Source organism: Dinoponera quadriceps, unplaced genomic scaffold (genome assembly GCF_001313825.1).
Source record: "Dinoponera quadriceps isolate SergipeBrazil2010 unplaced genomic scaffold, ASM131382v1 scaffold113, whole genome shotgun sequence".
NCBI lineage: Eukaryota > Metazoa > Arthropoda > Insecta > Hymenoptera > Formicidae > Dinoponera > Dinoponera quadriceps.
This window is the reverse complement of record NW_014554899.1, coordinates 1,186,922-1,203,767: the sequence shown is the minus strand read 5'-3', so window position 1 is coordinate 1,203,767 and position 16,846 is coordinate 1,186,922. Positions and strand designations below refer to the sequence as shown.

General features: G+C 46.5%; 1 protein-coding gene across 2 annotated transcripts in view; it reads left to right on the top strand.

Moving 5' to 3' along the window:
* LOC106742456 (FH1/FH2 domain-containing protein 3) overlaps positions 1-16,846 on the top strand; it is a 148,848-nt gene that overhangs the window by 93,630 nt on the left and 38,372 nt on the right. For both annotated transcript variants that reach the window (XM_014615388.1, XM_014615389.1), the window contains exons 3-5: positions 3,712-3,770; positions 10,081-10,148; positions 14,199-14,304. In XM_014615388.1, the coding sequence (XP_014470874.1) occupies positions 3,712-3,770; positions 10,081-10,148; positions 14,199-14,304 (233 nt within the window). The remainder of the gene's footprint in view (positions 1-3,711; positions 3,771-10,080; positions 10,149-14,198; positions 14,305-16,846) is intronic.

Below are 16,846 nucleotides of genomic sequence, written 5' to 3'. Positions count from 1 at the left end.
CGACGACCTTCCCCCCCCCCTCTCTCTCTCTCTCTCTCTCGGTGGCCTCTATGACACCGTCTCGTTGTTTCCCCGAGAAAGTTACAACGTCCGTTTCGACGCGAAGTACTTCCGTCTACGACGGCTCGCCTTCGCTGTATGTGCGAAAACTTCGCGCCGACCGTCGCTCCTGGTGCGCGCCAGTGATGAACCTAATACCGGTGGAATTCAATCCGCGGGATACTAAATCCTCGGATACACCGGATACACCGATTCTTGAATTTCCGGATATATTAATCTTTCCTGCCGAAGAGACGGGGGAGATGGAAGAGGATTCCTTCGCGAGGATACGACGGAGAATGAAATTTCCGGAAGGTCGTGTCTGCAAATCGCGATCTGCCTGTCGTGGCCGGTGCGGCCGACTAAGCGTGTCGGGGAGCCAAAGGTCTCGATATTCGGCGTGGGTAATAATATTTAACGATATATATAACAGTAACGATAATGACAACGAAGCCAGCGAGACTCGCGTCTCCTTAAATCGCGAGCGTTTAGCCGTTGCGACACGGCGGCCTCGGCCAAAATTGTAAGACCGGAATTAACGACCGTCGATACATTTCACGGTGTGTTTGCCGTGGGATAGACATTATTGCTCTCCATTACCACACCATAGTCGGGAGAAGTTACCGGTGCGAAATACGCCGGTTGGATGTTTACGAGGATAGCCCGACCGACCGGCCGGCCGGTGTTACGGCATTGAACTTGGCCCCATGCCTGAAACTTTTTAATTTATTCGCACAACCTTCGCTTTTGGAGTTTGTTAACCCTTCGCGGTCGTTGCCACTGCAACACCGTCGCAGCGGCTGCCGCCGCCGCTTGTTTTGCGCCGCGCACGGTGATATATCATTCGGCGCGCTGCATCGGGCAGAGTGTTCTCAAGCGAACGCTCGCCGCGCCACGGAGAGGAGAGCGAAAAATCGCGCTCCGGCGATATTTTAGATAATTTTCACATCGGTCAATGAAAGCGGCGAGTTTCCTAAATTGCGTTTTATTGCGGGTAAGGGGGAGGGGGGCGCGACCACCCGCTATTGTACGTTTGATAAATCCTCTTGCATGGCTGTTATTTGCCCCGGTAATTCAATCCCCGTGGAGAACCAATAGCGGAATATCATCGTAAATTCTGTTATTTTGTATAGGTCGACCTCTTTTTCTCGCTATCTCGCTCTCATACGCACACACATACACACGGGATATTAAATCGCTGCGTACGATTTTATTTTTGCTACGGTATTGAAATATTATTCCCAATTTGTTATTCAAACTTTATATTATTTCACGATTACCTTTCAAAGCTGAATACGCCACACTTCCGTCGGCTTAGTCAATTGTGTTTCGTGAACGTTTTGTTTTCTTTTTCTAGTTTTTAACAAATCCCTAACTAATCCTCCCTCTCTTTCTCGTCTCACTCGGATTGAATCGTTCGTTAAATTTAATTAAAACGCACACGAGACCGTGCGATCGAATTATTCACCGTCGAAAATCTCTCTCCTCCTTGTTATTATTTTTACGTTATTCAAGAATCTCCGCATTAAAATTGTGCAATTTTAATCGCGGTACTTTCAATTAAACACACATCTAATACCACGTGGATATCGCCGCGTTTTGTATCTGTTCCATTGCACTTCATATTCATACCCTTCGCCGGCACTCGAAAGGGGTCGTACCGGAGTAACATACTGCGTTGCGACCGCTATTATTCGTGGGAAATTCAGGGCGCGTAATCGCATTCTGCCTCCCTCATTTAACGAGCGGAAACATTATTAACGAGCGTACACCCGAGTGTCTGTTCTTTTATTTTCTTTCCTTCCTTTTTCACCTGTGCCCACCATCGCCACTACCACCACCACCGTCGTCGCCACCGTGCCGCACCGACGGCGAGCGACTCTTCGTCGCCTCGTTTTTTCCCCTCCTCTTTTTCTGAAAGCCATTGTCTACACGGTCGTCGCCGTTTCTCAGCGACGTGGCGTGGGAAGGTTCGCAGGGCCTTAAAGTTCGCGCCGTCCAAGGTGAGGGTACGCGCGCGCGAACCGGGGAAACCGAGCCCCGCCACTCTAACCCAATTTATATCGGCGCGCGTTGCCGTGAGTCCCTGTAAGGCTACATCGACGAGCGTCTCCTCGCGCGGAACAGCGCGGAGCGAAACGGTTTAGACACAGTGGAGTTCAAAGCGCAGCCGATGGTCCGATGAGAGAACGAATTAGTGAAAAATTAGCTCTCTCATTGGACCATCGGCTGCGCTCCCAACACTGAAAAATGGGCTTGGTTGGATCTACTTGACAACGGGCAACCGAACGGGCTTTGAGTTAGGAAAAATGTAATTTCTCATGAAGCAAATCTGCTTCTTGTAACTAGAAATTCATATATTCCTTCGATATACGTACAGAGGAAAAGATTTCTTCAGATTTAATAAAGTGTCTTTGCTTGATACGATTTTGTCTTTTGCGGTGGAGCAAATAAACGGATAAAGGATTGTTTGCAATAAATATCTCTTTACGTCAAATAATATATTCTTTTTCTATTTGCATCCAAACATTACAATAGTCGTCACAAGCAATAAATTATTTGAAAGGCATAACATTATGTGTTAGAAAAATATTAATGAACTTTTTTTGTTTCAGTGGAATAATATTTAATATGTAATGAAATACATTTTTTGTATTGAAAATCAAATATTATTTCCTCTAAATATATATGCATATATTGTTCTTTCTATTAAACAACATAATTTACTTTACTGAAACAATAATATTGCATTCAAATAAAATGATACTCGATATTAAATTATCTTGTTTAAATAAAACAAACCCAAGTCTTCTTCTTCTCTCAAATCTCGCAATCTTTTTCTTCGTGCGCAAAATACAAAAATGACTCTCAAATATTCTCGCACGAGAATATTTCCGAAACTAGCTCGCGTTCGAAACAAATTTCAGTTCCATCAGTTTTATCATTTACGCAGAAATTACTAGCAGAACGCTACGAAGCTCGATATCCCGCTACAAGTACAGGATTATCATTGCGTGCAGATTAAACATCCGCGTGAAACGTGGAAAAATGATACGTTTTAATCTGGATCGCTCGCATCCTAAGCGTAGCAATCAACGATCGGTTTCAAAAAAAACATTTATCGCCCACTTAGCCGATCGGAGAGGCGATTTGTAGCCGGTTACCGCATTACCAGGTTATCACGCTGCGTCGTTACGTCAGAACAAAGAGCGCATTACAATTGCAGATTCGCGAATCTAGATTTGAAAATACCACGGAGGCCGACTAGCCGCGTACCGTTCTGGAACAACACTCATCGGCATTCACACGGCGTATGTTTTCACGCGAGCGTATTCGTGTGAATATATGTGTGTGTGTGTGTGTGTAGGTACGTAGCTTAATAAGGAGGGCGCAGAGCGGCGCGCAGAGCCCTAATTAAGTAATTACCGAACGCGATTAATTTGCGGCCGTAACTAATTAGCATCCATCCGCGGCGGTACGAATAATAGCGCATTTCACTGGGGCAATGGGCCTTCGCCCTCTCCCCCGCAGCCTCTCCCCCCTCGTCCGTTCAGCAGCGCGTTCTCCCTCTTCCCGTACGTCCTAATCACATATTAATACGTAACCCACGCAACAATCGGCATTTCGAGGCGCATACTAATCGGTCGGCATTGTTTGTTCTTTCTGTTGCAGCCGGAAGAACGCGATCATTCTCAGGACCCAGCTGTCCGTGAGGGTTCACACCATCATAGGTGAGTAGATCGCCGACGCGCGGATCCTTCTGATTCAAATCTCGCGACGGGCTCCCACGATCCACTTGGATGGATCATCCTCGGCGCGCCGCGCTGATTCCTCGACCCTTAACCGCCGACGTTGGGTCGAGACACTCGTTCTAGTTACTCGGTCACTTGTTTCGGTTCACCGACGACGGTGACCTTCCGCTAACTGTAACGCCGATGCTGCAAGGCATATCGAGTTTTGACGATCGCAGATGGAGACGGATGACGGTACAAAAGACCCCATTAATGCTCTCCCGTTCCCCAGGCATATAGTAACATCGGAAATTTCCAATTAAGCGCCTTATTTCGGAATATTCATGCATCATGACCGTTGATTACTCTATGAAGTGGCAACGATGCTCCAAAGGAGCAGTCGTGATGAATAAATATTTGGAAGTGATGTGTCTCTTTGGAGATTTCCGATGTCGCTATGTTTACGCAGTAAAAAGTTTTGTGTTAAATTTAATATAATTCACCTATTTTAAACGGTCTCTTCGCGTTTTTGTGTTAATTTAAGGTGAGTTTGTTGAAAAGTAACAAAGATGTTATGTAAAAAATTAACGTAAAATTAAATACGTTAACTGACGCTGAAATATAATATGTGCTATTTTATTATTATTATTATTATAGAGAGAAAGGAAGGGAAAGCACATATACACACACATATACACACGTGTTATAGGAATAAATTTAATATTCAAATATATACAATTTGCCAAACATTGGCCTATAATCATGACATTATGCAACATTGCATTTACAATAATCTATTATCTAATACAATAGTTGAATTATTTATAAATGTTAAGATGTTAATGTGAACACGATATGTTAATGCATGAGTATGTAGAAATTTAAGACAGAAATTTTCACAAGAACCGATTTTAACACGGGTACAAAATGTTTTTTACTGTGTACAGGGAATGGGGCATTAATTGAAGTCTTCTATACGTCGGCAACGCGAGCTGCACGTAGACGTGTTGATTTCGCGCATGGAAATTCCCGTTTCGTGCCGCTTTTCGAGGTCGCGTCTGTTTTGGCGAAATTAATTCGGAAACGTCATTTTGTTTTCGCGGCTTGATTTATGAGTAGCGGATATCATTTTCACGTATGTGTACGTGTATTGATATTTATTACCCCGTATTTATGATCACTCGAAAGAGCGTTTCGCTTCATTCTGATGATCACATCACATCACTCGTTTCGGTTTGCCGACGGTAAATAGTCACAATGTGACCAATTCGTCATTACCCGCAAACATAATCCGGCATATTTAATCGTTGTAGCTCAGTGAGATATGAATATACGCGGACCGCGCGTGTCATTAATAGCAAATGACATGTGTCGGGTATAATACCGATTACATCCGCGCCGGATCGATGACGTTTCGAAACAAAGACCGCAGGTCCTCCTCCATCCCATGGTCGTCGAGGCGGGCAGGTGACTCCTTAATATCGAGAGGCCTCGTCAAGAGCGCGAACGATAACAGGAACGACGGCTGTAATTAAATTCACGACACGTTGTTCGCGAGCGGCGAGATACGCGCGGCCCCGTCTTTTAAAAATGCATTCCGCGACATAATTATACAATGTCGCGAACAATAAGCCTCCGTTGTCTGCTGATAATTAGCAAAGTAATGACCGTGCTGCTGAGTGCAGAACGCTGTACCTGCGAAAATCGAGCTAATCCTTTATCGTAGCCCGGCCACCATTCATCACTGACTATGACAGACGGTACTTAATCACGCAATGTCGAATAAAAACTCCCTCTCCGTCCTACATTCTTTTTACTCGCGATATTACAAAATTCGTTATTGGACCTGCGACCGATAACGATCGATAGTGCCAATACTTCCATCTAATCGTTTCATTGACAAATGACTCTCACGCATTTAAGAGTTTTATTTAAAAAATCCTTGCGCGTCGCGGGAGAGACTATTCGATAATCCCCCTCCGCCGACTCTGTCGAATATCTCACGGAGGTGCGCTCGATTTTTCTCGTCGTCTAATGCGTTCGAATCGGAGACGCACACATACATACATATATATATACATATATATACATACATATATGTACATATATATATATATATATATGTATATATATATATATATATACGAGAGAAAACACGCGCTCAAAATAGATGCTGAGAATAAAATTTGCGAGCGATTATGCACGTCGGCTACACCTGCGGGGCTTCGTGTCCTGGTTCATTGAACCCCGACGAAGGCGCTGGTGGAGATGATCGAAGGTACAGAATAAGCGAAAAAAAGAAAGCCCCCAAAAGGGCAGAGGGAGGAGCGGAAGCCGAAGTGGACCGTGCCGTTTTACATATTTTAACGGTTCTTCGTGTACCGCCGGCCCCCGCGAAGTTCGCCCGTCCTTTCCTCCTTCTTTTTTCCTTCTTTCCTTTCTTTCTTTTCTTTTCTGCCCCGTCGTCTGCCCTCCGCTTTCTTCTCCGTGAGCCGGCGCACGGCTGCCTTCGACGGAACGGCGAGTAATAACGACCCTATCTTGGGAAACGTCCCGTATTTTTCCCTTCTTCTTTCTCTCCTCCCGTGTGGATATACATAGAAGCTGTTCGAAATGACGGAAACGTTCCGGTCAAAACGATCGAAACGAGGAAAGATCGTCCATCGGTGAATTCCGCTCGAAGGAAAACTAGTTCTCCGTCTTCGACAGTGGGCGGATTTTTTGCGGCAAATAATTACATCGTCCGATTCACCACGGAGAACAATCGTCCCCCCTCCACCCCGCCGAATTCTTCGAAGAACCTGTTCCCGAAACGGAAAAAAGCGGTATATCGCTGTTATTATTGCCGGCGTGTAACAAGCGGTAATCACACGCGATTACATGGTTAACGGCGTAATCTCGCTTTGAACGATGAAGCCGGACGGACGGTAAACGCGCGCGAGAAATTAATTCATTCCGCTCGCTATGTATAAACGGATATTTGCTCAGCGTTAAAATAATGGATCCTTATATCGCCGATATGTATGTAACGAGGGACTCTTGTCGAAAACGCTCGCCATTATCGCGTTACATACATCGCCCGTCGTTAATCGTCCCGTTATCCTCGAATCAGCGCGCTCGCGAATCGGTGTGCGCGTGTGTGTCGCGCGGAATTCCGCGATTCTATTTCACCCGAGAACTGGTCAGATCGTACAAATATTCCGCGCCCGCCGGACGCACGCGTTGCAAAGCGCGCGGGGCGCGCCGCGAGCACGTTTTCGCGTATCACGCCACACGGGGAATCGGATTTCGCACACGCCGAGCAACTCTTGCGGCGATAGATCGCCGCGTTCGCCGTCGGTCGTTCGCTCGAAAATGCATTGAATTAAACGGCGATTATCAACGAGCGATTATTCCGGCGAATTTTAAATTCCCCTGCGCGACTTCCGATTAATATCTCCCTCTCCCTGCGAGTTTCTTTTTTCTCAATCGGTGTATTATCACTGAGAAATAGTCAATAGTCATTGGAAGGGGCAGGGAAGGGGGAAAAGATCATATTTATAAGTATAAAACTGTCAATTAGTAAAATTTCGTTAAAAAGTCTGTCGCAATAGCGGCGACTGTTCTGCAGGAGAATCTCACCGTAGAAACAGTGAACAAAGATATGTTATTTGTTATTTATTCTTTGTTATTTGATTTATTCTTAAGGAAATTGTGAGGTGTAACAAGTTTGATAAAGATTATCATGAAATTGCTCAATTCTACGATCCCCAAAAAATTGGGTCAGTGGACCGGCGGATGACGGTGAAACAAAGCTCGTGGATGCGACCGTTCGACGGCGAAACTCGCGATCGTAGCGGGAATGAAATTAAAGAGGAGCTCTCCACGAGCACTAACGACAATGGCTACGCGGCGAAGTTGCTCAACAGCGAAAAGAAGATACTAACGTGGGGACAGAGAGACGGAGCAAAAAGAGTGGTAGGGTAAGGCGGGAGGGTGGGAGAAGGAGGGGGAAAGACGGGGACTTTTGCTTATATGGTCACTGATTACAGAGGGACCAAGGGCCGCAGGGCCTTGGGACCGCTATTCTTAGAAGAGACGCGTCGCTCGTTCTCTCTTCCTCGCCGTCAGCCTTCTCCTCGACTCCTTCGCGTACCCTGCAGCGAGCTCCTAATTACCTTTGCTTGCATATCTCCCCTCTTTCTCCCGCTCTTGCTCGTTCTTCCCGTTCCTCTTCTCCTTCGTCTCTTTTTCTCGCTCTCTCTCTCTCTCTCTCTCGTCTCGCATGCATTATGCATTTGAAGATCGCGTGATAGCCGTGGATTATGCGGTCGCACCGGGCCTCCTTTTCCGCGAAAGAAATCGCGAATTGGGTTCGTCGGGCCGCGAACCGTGACTCCGGGACGGGCGAGGAGGCGTGGTTACATAAAAAATCGAAGTGCGATCGCGATAAAGGATTACGTTCATATCTGAGCGGCCTCGAGGGGGGACACACGGTTCAACTGAACCGGGTAGATACAATAGAGGACCCCGTCGAAAATAGAGCTGACCGAGTGAAAAATGCAGATAATTCAAATATCGCGTTATTAGACGAATGTACCCGTTCGTGAGCAGCTCATGCGGAAATACGAAAGCAGGGATAAATGAATTTCGCTTATCACCGACTTCTCATCTTCGTGCAGACGGAAACTGCATTTCGCGTATAATACATCGCGCTGACACGTTTGACTTCCCCTCTCTCACTCGTGTTTGTTCTTTCTCTCTCTCTCTCTCTCTCTCGGTCTCGCTTCGTCCCTCCACGGTCCCACTTTGTTCCCGGTAGAATTGCCGTCACATATTTTCGCGGTGTATTTGCGTTTCTCCGTTATCGCACGATAACGCGTACCACTATTCGTTCCCCTTTTTCGCCGTACCTGACGAACTTGACGGCCGCGAAGTTCCGCGGCAGCGCCGGGAAATCTCGGCGCGGCCGGCAAATTGAATTTGCCGTGCCGTGCCGGCGGTGAAATGGAATTCAATTATTAGTAATACGGGGGAGTCATGGGACACACGATCGGAGAGAGGAGGTCGCGCCGGGCTGGCGAGAAAGAAGGACGCGGAAACGGTGCGCGCTGGAGACACCGACCGACCGGGAATTCGGCGTGCAAAATTGATCAGACTTAATTACGAGTCTCTGTTTAATTGCACGCCCGATGTTTGCCCGATAAACAAGCCCGCTCCAGATAGAGGGAAGAGTCAAACGACGCGCTCCTCAATAGAATCATTAATCCCCGTGGGTATTTCACAGCGAATTCACAGTGTTGCGTTGTGCGCGCGCACGCGTTTGCGCGGTATCGATTCTCGCTCGACGAAAAGGGAACGTTAACAAAAAAGGGACGAGGAGAGGTTAACAAAAGTGTTTACAGGATGAAAGTTTTAGTGAGGTAGTCATTGGAACCCGCTTGAAAAGCGGAGAAAAATCGCGCGTTCTCGCGACTTAAACTCGCGGATCCGAAGTTTTGAGAACGAGTTATAAGAATCCTCGATCAAAATTCCAATAAAAATTTCTGGTCAATTTTAATCGAAATTCCTGAGAAGAATCTCCGAAACGCGAGAAAGATTCTGTACATTAAGAGAGATTATCGTTATTTTCCGCCTCATTATATCCTTTTTATGGTTTTAACCACAAAAGTAGTATCAACATACACGTAAGATTATCACTGACTCTAATTCTTCCGACTAGAATTCTTTCATTATAATGATTATAATATAAATACTGAATATTTTTTTTTTAATGTGTAATATTTATTTCGTCAATTTCTCATTGCGTGTACAGATCGTTCGTGAACTTGAAACGAATCACACGCGCCGGGAAAACTCGGTCTTTGCGGACCGCGGAAATCGTGCCAATTACATCGATTACTTTTGGATAGGTCGTTTCGTTACCCCGTCACGAACACCATAAATTTTCCCTCGTCCGCGGACGGTCGACACCGTAGCCCATTAATATCCCGTTGTTTTCGCTCGGTGATACTAAAATTAGTCTCCGCGGGGACGGAGGATCTCGGTCTCGCCCGAGGGCTCGATTCAATAATCCGTCGGCAATTTATATCAAATTAGCAGTAAGAGAGAGCGCGCGCGCGTAGAACCGACGGTGGTGACGGTGATGGTAATGGCGGTGGTGGAAGAGACCAAGAGAGCCGTGGTAAACTCGGTCTCTTCATTACGGCGCGCTTTAAGTACCATGGTCTAAAAACAGGGCCCCCTCTTCGTCCGCACGCCCTGGACGCGCGCAACAATGCGCGCGGTATTATTATAATAAATGGTTACGCGTTGTGCTTGTCTGTTGCAGAAAAATTGCTGAACAGCGAAGGCCGTGAGCTGCGACGGGCTCTCTTCTCTCTCAAGCAGATCTTTCAGGTGGGTTCACAATTCGCGATACGATAGCGAGCTCGCGGGTGGGGCCGAGAAAGAATGGACGCGCGCGGTGTGGTGGGGTTCGTTGAGCGGGGCGCGCAACCAAGTCGGGAGGATATTTTTGCGCGAAACTACTCGCTCGACGAGTAAATATTTGCATGGCGGGTACCGGCGAGTGCATTTTCTGCCCCTCTCTGCGCCCGCGAAGACGCGTAATTCCCTCCCTTCCTCCCCCCCCTCCCCGTTGGATTTTTTCTTTCGAGAAACCTGACCCGGGCGGGAGCCAAACTTTTAATTAAATACGTTGCGGTTCCGACTCATTACCCGCGTCTATAAGTTCTGCACATACAGGGTGTTTCAGACCAACGGAGATAAACTTCGTGATGGAGCAATACGGATGGAGGTGAACCGTAAATAGCAAAATTTCGAGTTATTAATTATCGAAAACGGTCATGTGCAGAGGCTTCTTTAATTGATAACTCCAAAATGTGGATTTTGAATAATTTTCAATAATTAATAACTCGAAAGCCTGTTGTTTGCAAAACGGTAAAGGACTTTTTTCTTTATTTCAATATGCTCTACGCCCTCTCGAAATCTGTCTCTGTTTGGAATATCCTGTATAACGCAAGCGCGCTGCGTCGAGTTCGCAGTGTTCATCGTGTTGGTCGCGACCGTCTCTGACTTTTTCTCGCGGCGCTCGCGCACTCATTCGGGATTGTCTTCGCGTGATTCGCGTTACTTTCTAAACCGCGCGAGGCGGCGGTGTTGCCCCGCGCAAGTGTTTATCGGGGAACGTGGAACGAAAAGATCGTGTCGTGTCAATCCAGGATCTCTCAAAGATCCTTTTACTCGGCAACCTTCGTCATTTGATCGGTCTCTGACGTGACTCGGCTGCGAAAATAACTCCGTTATTAAATTCGCGCCGGCCGCGAGTACGAATTTACCGTCGGTGGCCGGCGCTTCTCATTATCGGATAACGATTTTACTTTTGGCCAACTTTCTTCTCCTTCAACCCCGACGCGCGTATGTCCCGCTTTCACCGCGGGAAACGGTTTTCTTCCGTAAACGGTATTATCTCCTTCTCGGCCGGGAAAAATTGCGGTTTTCCGATAATGACGACTAACGACGCGTCCTCGTCGGCAGTTCGGGCCGCACCACCTGTCATTTTCCTCACTGGGGGTACGCGCAACTATCCATTTAGCAGCGTATTCCGACTCATCTTGTGTGTTTCACTTCGCTCGTTCGACTCGCTCACGAGCGATAATAAGTGACTTGTCCACCGTGTTCGCCCATTGTTTTTCCTTTTCATCGAGATCAGGAAAAAAATTAGTTTCAAATTAAGAATAAATATTCTTATATGTAAACAAGAATATTATGCAATCCTTTTAGAAGATTTTTAATCCTAACCCTGCTTCTATTCGGGTCTATTTGGCCCGAAATCATTTTTACTTATATTTTTCGGTGGTTTTACGTGATTTCAACGAACGTTCTGGCATTTCATGGCTTTGTTTCGCCATAACTCCAAAAAATTAATGTGAAACTAAGCTATGAAACAAAGCCATGAAATGCCAGAACGCTCACTCACCATATAAAAATAGAAATGATTTCGGGTCGAATAGACCCGAACAGCACAGTTAATTTGATTGAATTTATACTGATGCAATTATCACTTACACTCAATTCAAGACTAAAAGTCTTCTAAGAATATTATAATATTTTTGCTTATGTATGAGAATATCTATCATCGAATTATATTAGGTTGGTGCATATGAAATGTCGGATTCTTAAGTGATTGTATAAAACTGTATATCTTTCTTCAAAAGCTGTTTATTCAATCAAAGTATGCTCCATTCGCTTCAATACACTTCTCCCAACGAGATTTTAAAGCGTAGATGCCTGTCTTAAAAAAATTTTGGTCTTTAGAATTAATAAACTCTGATATCGAGTTTTTTAGACTGTCTTCATTTTCATGGTGTTTGCCTCTTAAAAACAGCTCTAAATGCTTGAAAAAATGAAAATCGGTCGGCGAGAGATCCGGTGAATATGGTGGATGCTGCAAAACTTCATATTCCAGTTCGTTCAGTTTCGCAATTGTTTTGTGCGATGTGTGCGGCCGAGCGTTGTCATGGAGCAGTAGCGGGCCATGCCGATTCACAAGCGATGGGAGTACAATTTGGTGTCTCAATATCGTTGTATGGTCAACTTTCATCCTGATAGCAAGTTCCCTCGTGGATACGGCTGGATCCGCTTCCACTAGAGCCTTCAGGTCATCATTATTCACAGACGTTTTGGGTCTTCCGCGCGGCTCATTTTGCAGTGAAAAATCGCCAGTCCGAAATTTTTCGAACCAACGCTGCACTTTCCGATTGTTAACCGTATTCTCCCCAAACGCTTGGTTTATGTTGCGTGCAGCTTTTGCAGCACTATTACCAAGTTTGTACTCATATAAGAAAATGACGCGAATGTCGGCAGAATTCATATCGGTAATAAACTCAAAAGAAATAAAAAAGGGAAGACCTTCGAGAAAACCTATTTTGTTGAAATGAGTCTCTGGCAATGGACAATACGAGTATGAATGAGGTTATGCCAAATACAAAAGTATAACGAAAACAGGGAGGAAAACGTCCGCATGTAAAGAGAATGCGACATTTCATACGCACCAACCTAATAATACTATTTTTCTCTTTGTGTAGTTTCACGAAAGAAGATGGAAATGATCGGAAGCGTCGAGTTAATTAAATCGGCGTTTAACGAACCCATTCCTCTCCCTGATTATCAGCGTTGCACGTTTCAGCGCCTTCACCACGTTCGACACGTTTCTCTCTCTCTCTCTCTCTCGCATCCTTGTCGCATATCCGCACTACGCTCTCCCTCGCCACCCTCAATCCTTAAGGAACTAATCGAGTTTACCGAATCAGACGTACGTTCGCACGTCCGCGGTGCGTCCGGTTTCGTGTCGCGCAAACGTGTCCCCATAATTACTTTCACGAGGTTCCGCGTAGGTCCCGCGGACGTGTCCTCCCTTCGTCGTGTTCTTTGTCCCGCTGCCTGCGCATCGCCGACCAGTGTAGAGATTTTACCCTGTCGGCACCGAGGAGGAGGTGTGCCGGCGTCGGTACGAGTCCAATTTCGCTTCTTAATCCGCCCGGCTAATCGAGTCTGCGTCGCACCTAAGTCCCGTGTAAACTTCCGTCGCTTCGGGACTAGACAGGACGAGACGCGAAGGAGTGTGAGAGAGATGGAGAGCGAAAGAAAGAGAGAGAGAGGGACGGAGGGGAATATCCTGGGAGAATCCCGAAGTGAAGCGCGCGCGAACCGGAGAAGTCCGACGAGATCTCGCGAGCGAGCGAGCCACGGCGCCGGCGTCGCGGCGCCCTGGAAACGTGGGGGTTTAATCAAACTTCGTAGATTTTCCATTATGCCCGCGACTTCGCGCCCGGAGCGGCATAACTAATTCCATTTAACCCCGACTCTCGCGCGGTAGGGGAGTCGAGCTTAGGTGGTAATGTAAAGGTAAATCACGCTTCGTCGTGACGTCGCCGTCAGGATCGGATATCAGCAGGCGCGTTCGTTCTTCCGCATGTTCTCGTCGCTCATTTCTGCCGGCTCGAGAGCGTCTGGAAAAGTCAGGAAATGCGTTTGAAGGCGTCCCAATTGAAAGTTTCGCAATTGAAACTGTCTGAGGCACGATAGATGTTGATTTCCGAAGTATGAGCGAACGTAATGGAAAGTAGCTGCGAAGCTGCTGTCTATTTTCGTTTGAGAAATAAGGATTCCGATTTTGTAGTCATAACGGTTGATTATTTCTTAATAACACACGTGAGGCAAACGTTCGGGGAGCACGGTAATTCTCCAAGTCGCGTGCTAAAAGCCCGCCGCTCTGATAGAATTAAGAAGCGCGTCTGGCGATAGCGAACGCATCATCCGGCTCTTCGCGGAGCGTGAGAAGCACTTTCGCAAAATGTACCTCTGTTTAGCACGTCGGCGCGGATTAACTTTGTCGCCGCGTTGCGTTATAATCAGGTCGGCTTATCGCGAATACCAATTTTCCAGGAGGACAAGGACCTGGTGCACGAGTTCGTGCAAAATGACGGGCTCGCCTGTCTCATCAAAGTCAGCAGCGAGGCCGACCAGAACTACCAAAATTACATATTACGAGGTGAGTACTCTATTCGCTCGTCGTCGTAAAATCGAAGGGTAAAGTGCACCCCCCCCCCCCCCNAAAGTGCCCCCCCCCCCCCCTCCCCCTCTTCCTTCCCTAATGCCACCGCTCGATAGAGAGAGCGTCTGCATCCTTTCCTTGCGCACAAACTATTTCCCTCATACTATTACCGGCGAAACCATCACTTACCTAAAATCGAACTCGAATCTCTCTCTCTCTCTCTCGTGCGCGAGAGCGTAAGACCGGCGAACGATCTCGCCGATAATATCTCCGCGAAAATCGGGAAAATCTTCCGAGGGTCGGGCGTGAGAATCAGATCGGTCCACCGAAAGACTTCTCGTGGATTAAGATAGTTGGTCCGTAGAGTGCCGGATATTTTCAGTAGCGATATTAAAGGGTTCCTACAAGTTTCTTACTTACTAACGAAACAGATTTTCCCGTAACTTTATTCCACTATCTAAGTAATAAATGTTAATTGTGAGCGAAGCTAAGACAAATATACGCATGATATTACGAACAGGATGTTTATTTATTCATTTGTTTTGAATTTTCTTATTAAGGTAGTTCTCACTGTATCTCAGAGTACCGTATTTTCACCGGCATACCAAAGAGGCTATTCATAAATTTAGTGTCTATCAAGCTAAATTACATATTCTATACGTTTATTTCACTACCGAAGTAGTAAAACGTTAATTTGAAACGAAGTTGAGGTAGGCAAACATACACGATAGAGAAATACCATTATTTTTTTATTTTCCATCAACGCTGTTTCTATGCACTGGTTGGTCTAATATAGACGCACATAATGAAATGATATGCAGATGATAAAAAGAGATGTATAAGTATTTAAATGCGTACATATGTATTTCAAGTGTTGCTACAAGTATGAACATTTGCACATCGATCAACAGGCGCATTCCATGCGCGCGCGCGCGAGTTGCTGATTAATTTTCATGTCTCGAGAATGACCGTCGCGGCGGCTCATCGCGATGGGACTCGCGACAGATGATTATTCTATAACTTCCGCGATAGCACGGCGACAGACGGCGCGTCCAATTAGAGAGCGGGAAAGTCGTATCGTAAACGGTCCCGCAAATTGAGGTAAGGGAACGACGCGACCTTGCCGCGTGCACATGCACGCCGGGATTTCGCGGTGGTGGGACGCGCCGGGACGACGATGTCACGCGCTCTCCCTCTCTCTCTCTCTCATTCGCCGCAATCTCGCGCAGGTAACGATAAGATAATACCGGGCGTAATGCAGCCGACGTTTAACGAGCGAGGGGCATCAACCACCGCTCCTCGTCGTTCCGAGAAGGACGCGCATGACGACAACGACGAGGACGACGATGTTATCATCGGAGAGAGAGAGAGAGAGGAAGAGAGGGAGAAAGAGAGTGAGAGAGCCGGAGGTGACGCCAAGTGTTAAGTGTTTGCGAAACCGTCGACACGCGGAGGCCCACGGTGGCGTGCGACTACCACTCATCAAACCGCGATGCGTCGCGAATTATGAATAGCGCCCTTTGATCGCGAGCGCGTCTTACAAGTGCAACGTCGCGGCTCGAGATGCGCTCTAGCAACGTTCCGTAAACCATCACCGTGTCGGCTTGAGCGCGATAATGCCACCTCGTGATCCTGTAACGCGTCCCCGTTATGCCCGCGAGTTTCAACCAGTGAGAAACCGAGCCGAGAAACGGAGCAACGGAGAATTAGAAATGAGCGATTCCAAAACATTCTCGTGTTTGCCGATAATCGACCGCTTCCTCGTCGTGCATTCAGCTTGGCATAATTTTATAAATAACGGAATAATCAATATTTCCGAACTTTAAGCGTAGAATTGATTGAGCAACACTTGAACGAATGTAATCGTTAAGCTTTCGATTTAAAATATTGATTATTAAAAAATTAGTGTGCAAAATGCGAGAGGGCCATAATATTATCTTCTCCTCTACGTATCCGGCCAGTCGCGAGTAGGTCTCATTGGCCAATTTATCCTTTCCTGTTTAAATAATTGCGTTATCGTATTTGCGGTTTTTCTATCGGAGAAGTCGTTAAAACTAATCTATTTGCGGATGGCGCAGGCTTCTCTCTCATTGCGGACAATCGCGATTGGATTCTTCGTGCGGTTTGCGCGACCCGCACGCAAACAGCACCGGCACGTGAAACGCGTGTGCGCCACGTTTTGCGATCCATTCGGAGATTATGTCCCACTGTAACACGGTAATATAATGGCGCAGCGCACGTTCGATACTCAATGATTACGCGTGATGCGATCTATATCCAGGCCTCCTAATTAGATTCCGCGTCATAACTTATGGCCCGTGTAATGATAACGGCTGGATTAACGTTCGTCGGTGGAACGTGCTTAAATCGCTTTACGATCATTGTCATTGCCGGCACGAATGCGTCGCTGATACGGCGCGCCGGATTGCGTGAACATCGGAATTTTGATGATATTATAACGGTAAACCGGAGCATATACATATATGTATATATATATATTTATATACACACACACATATGTATATATGTATAGTTGCGT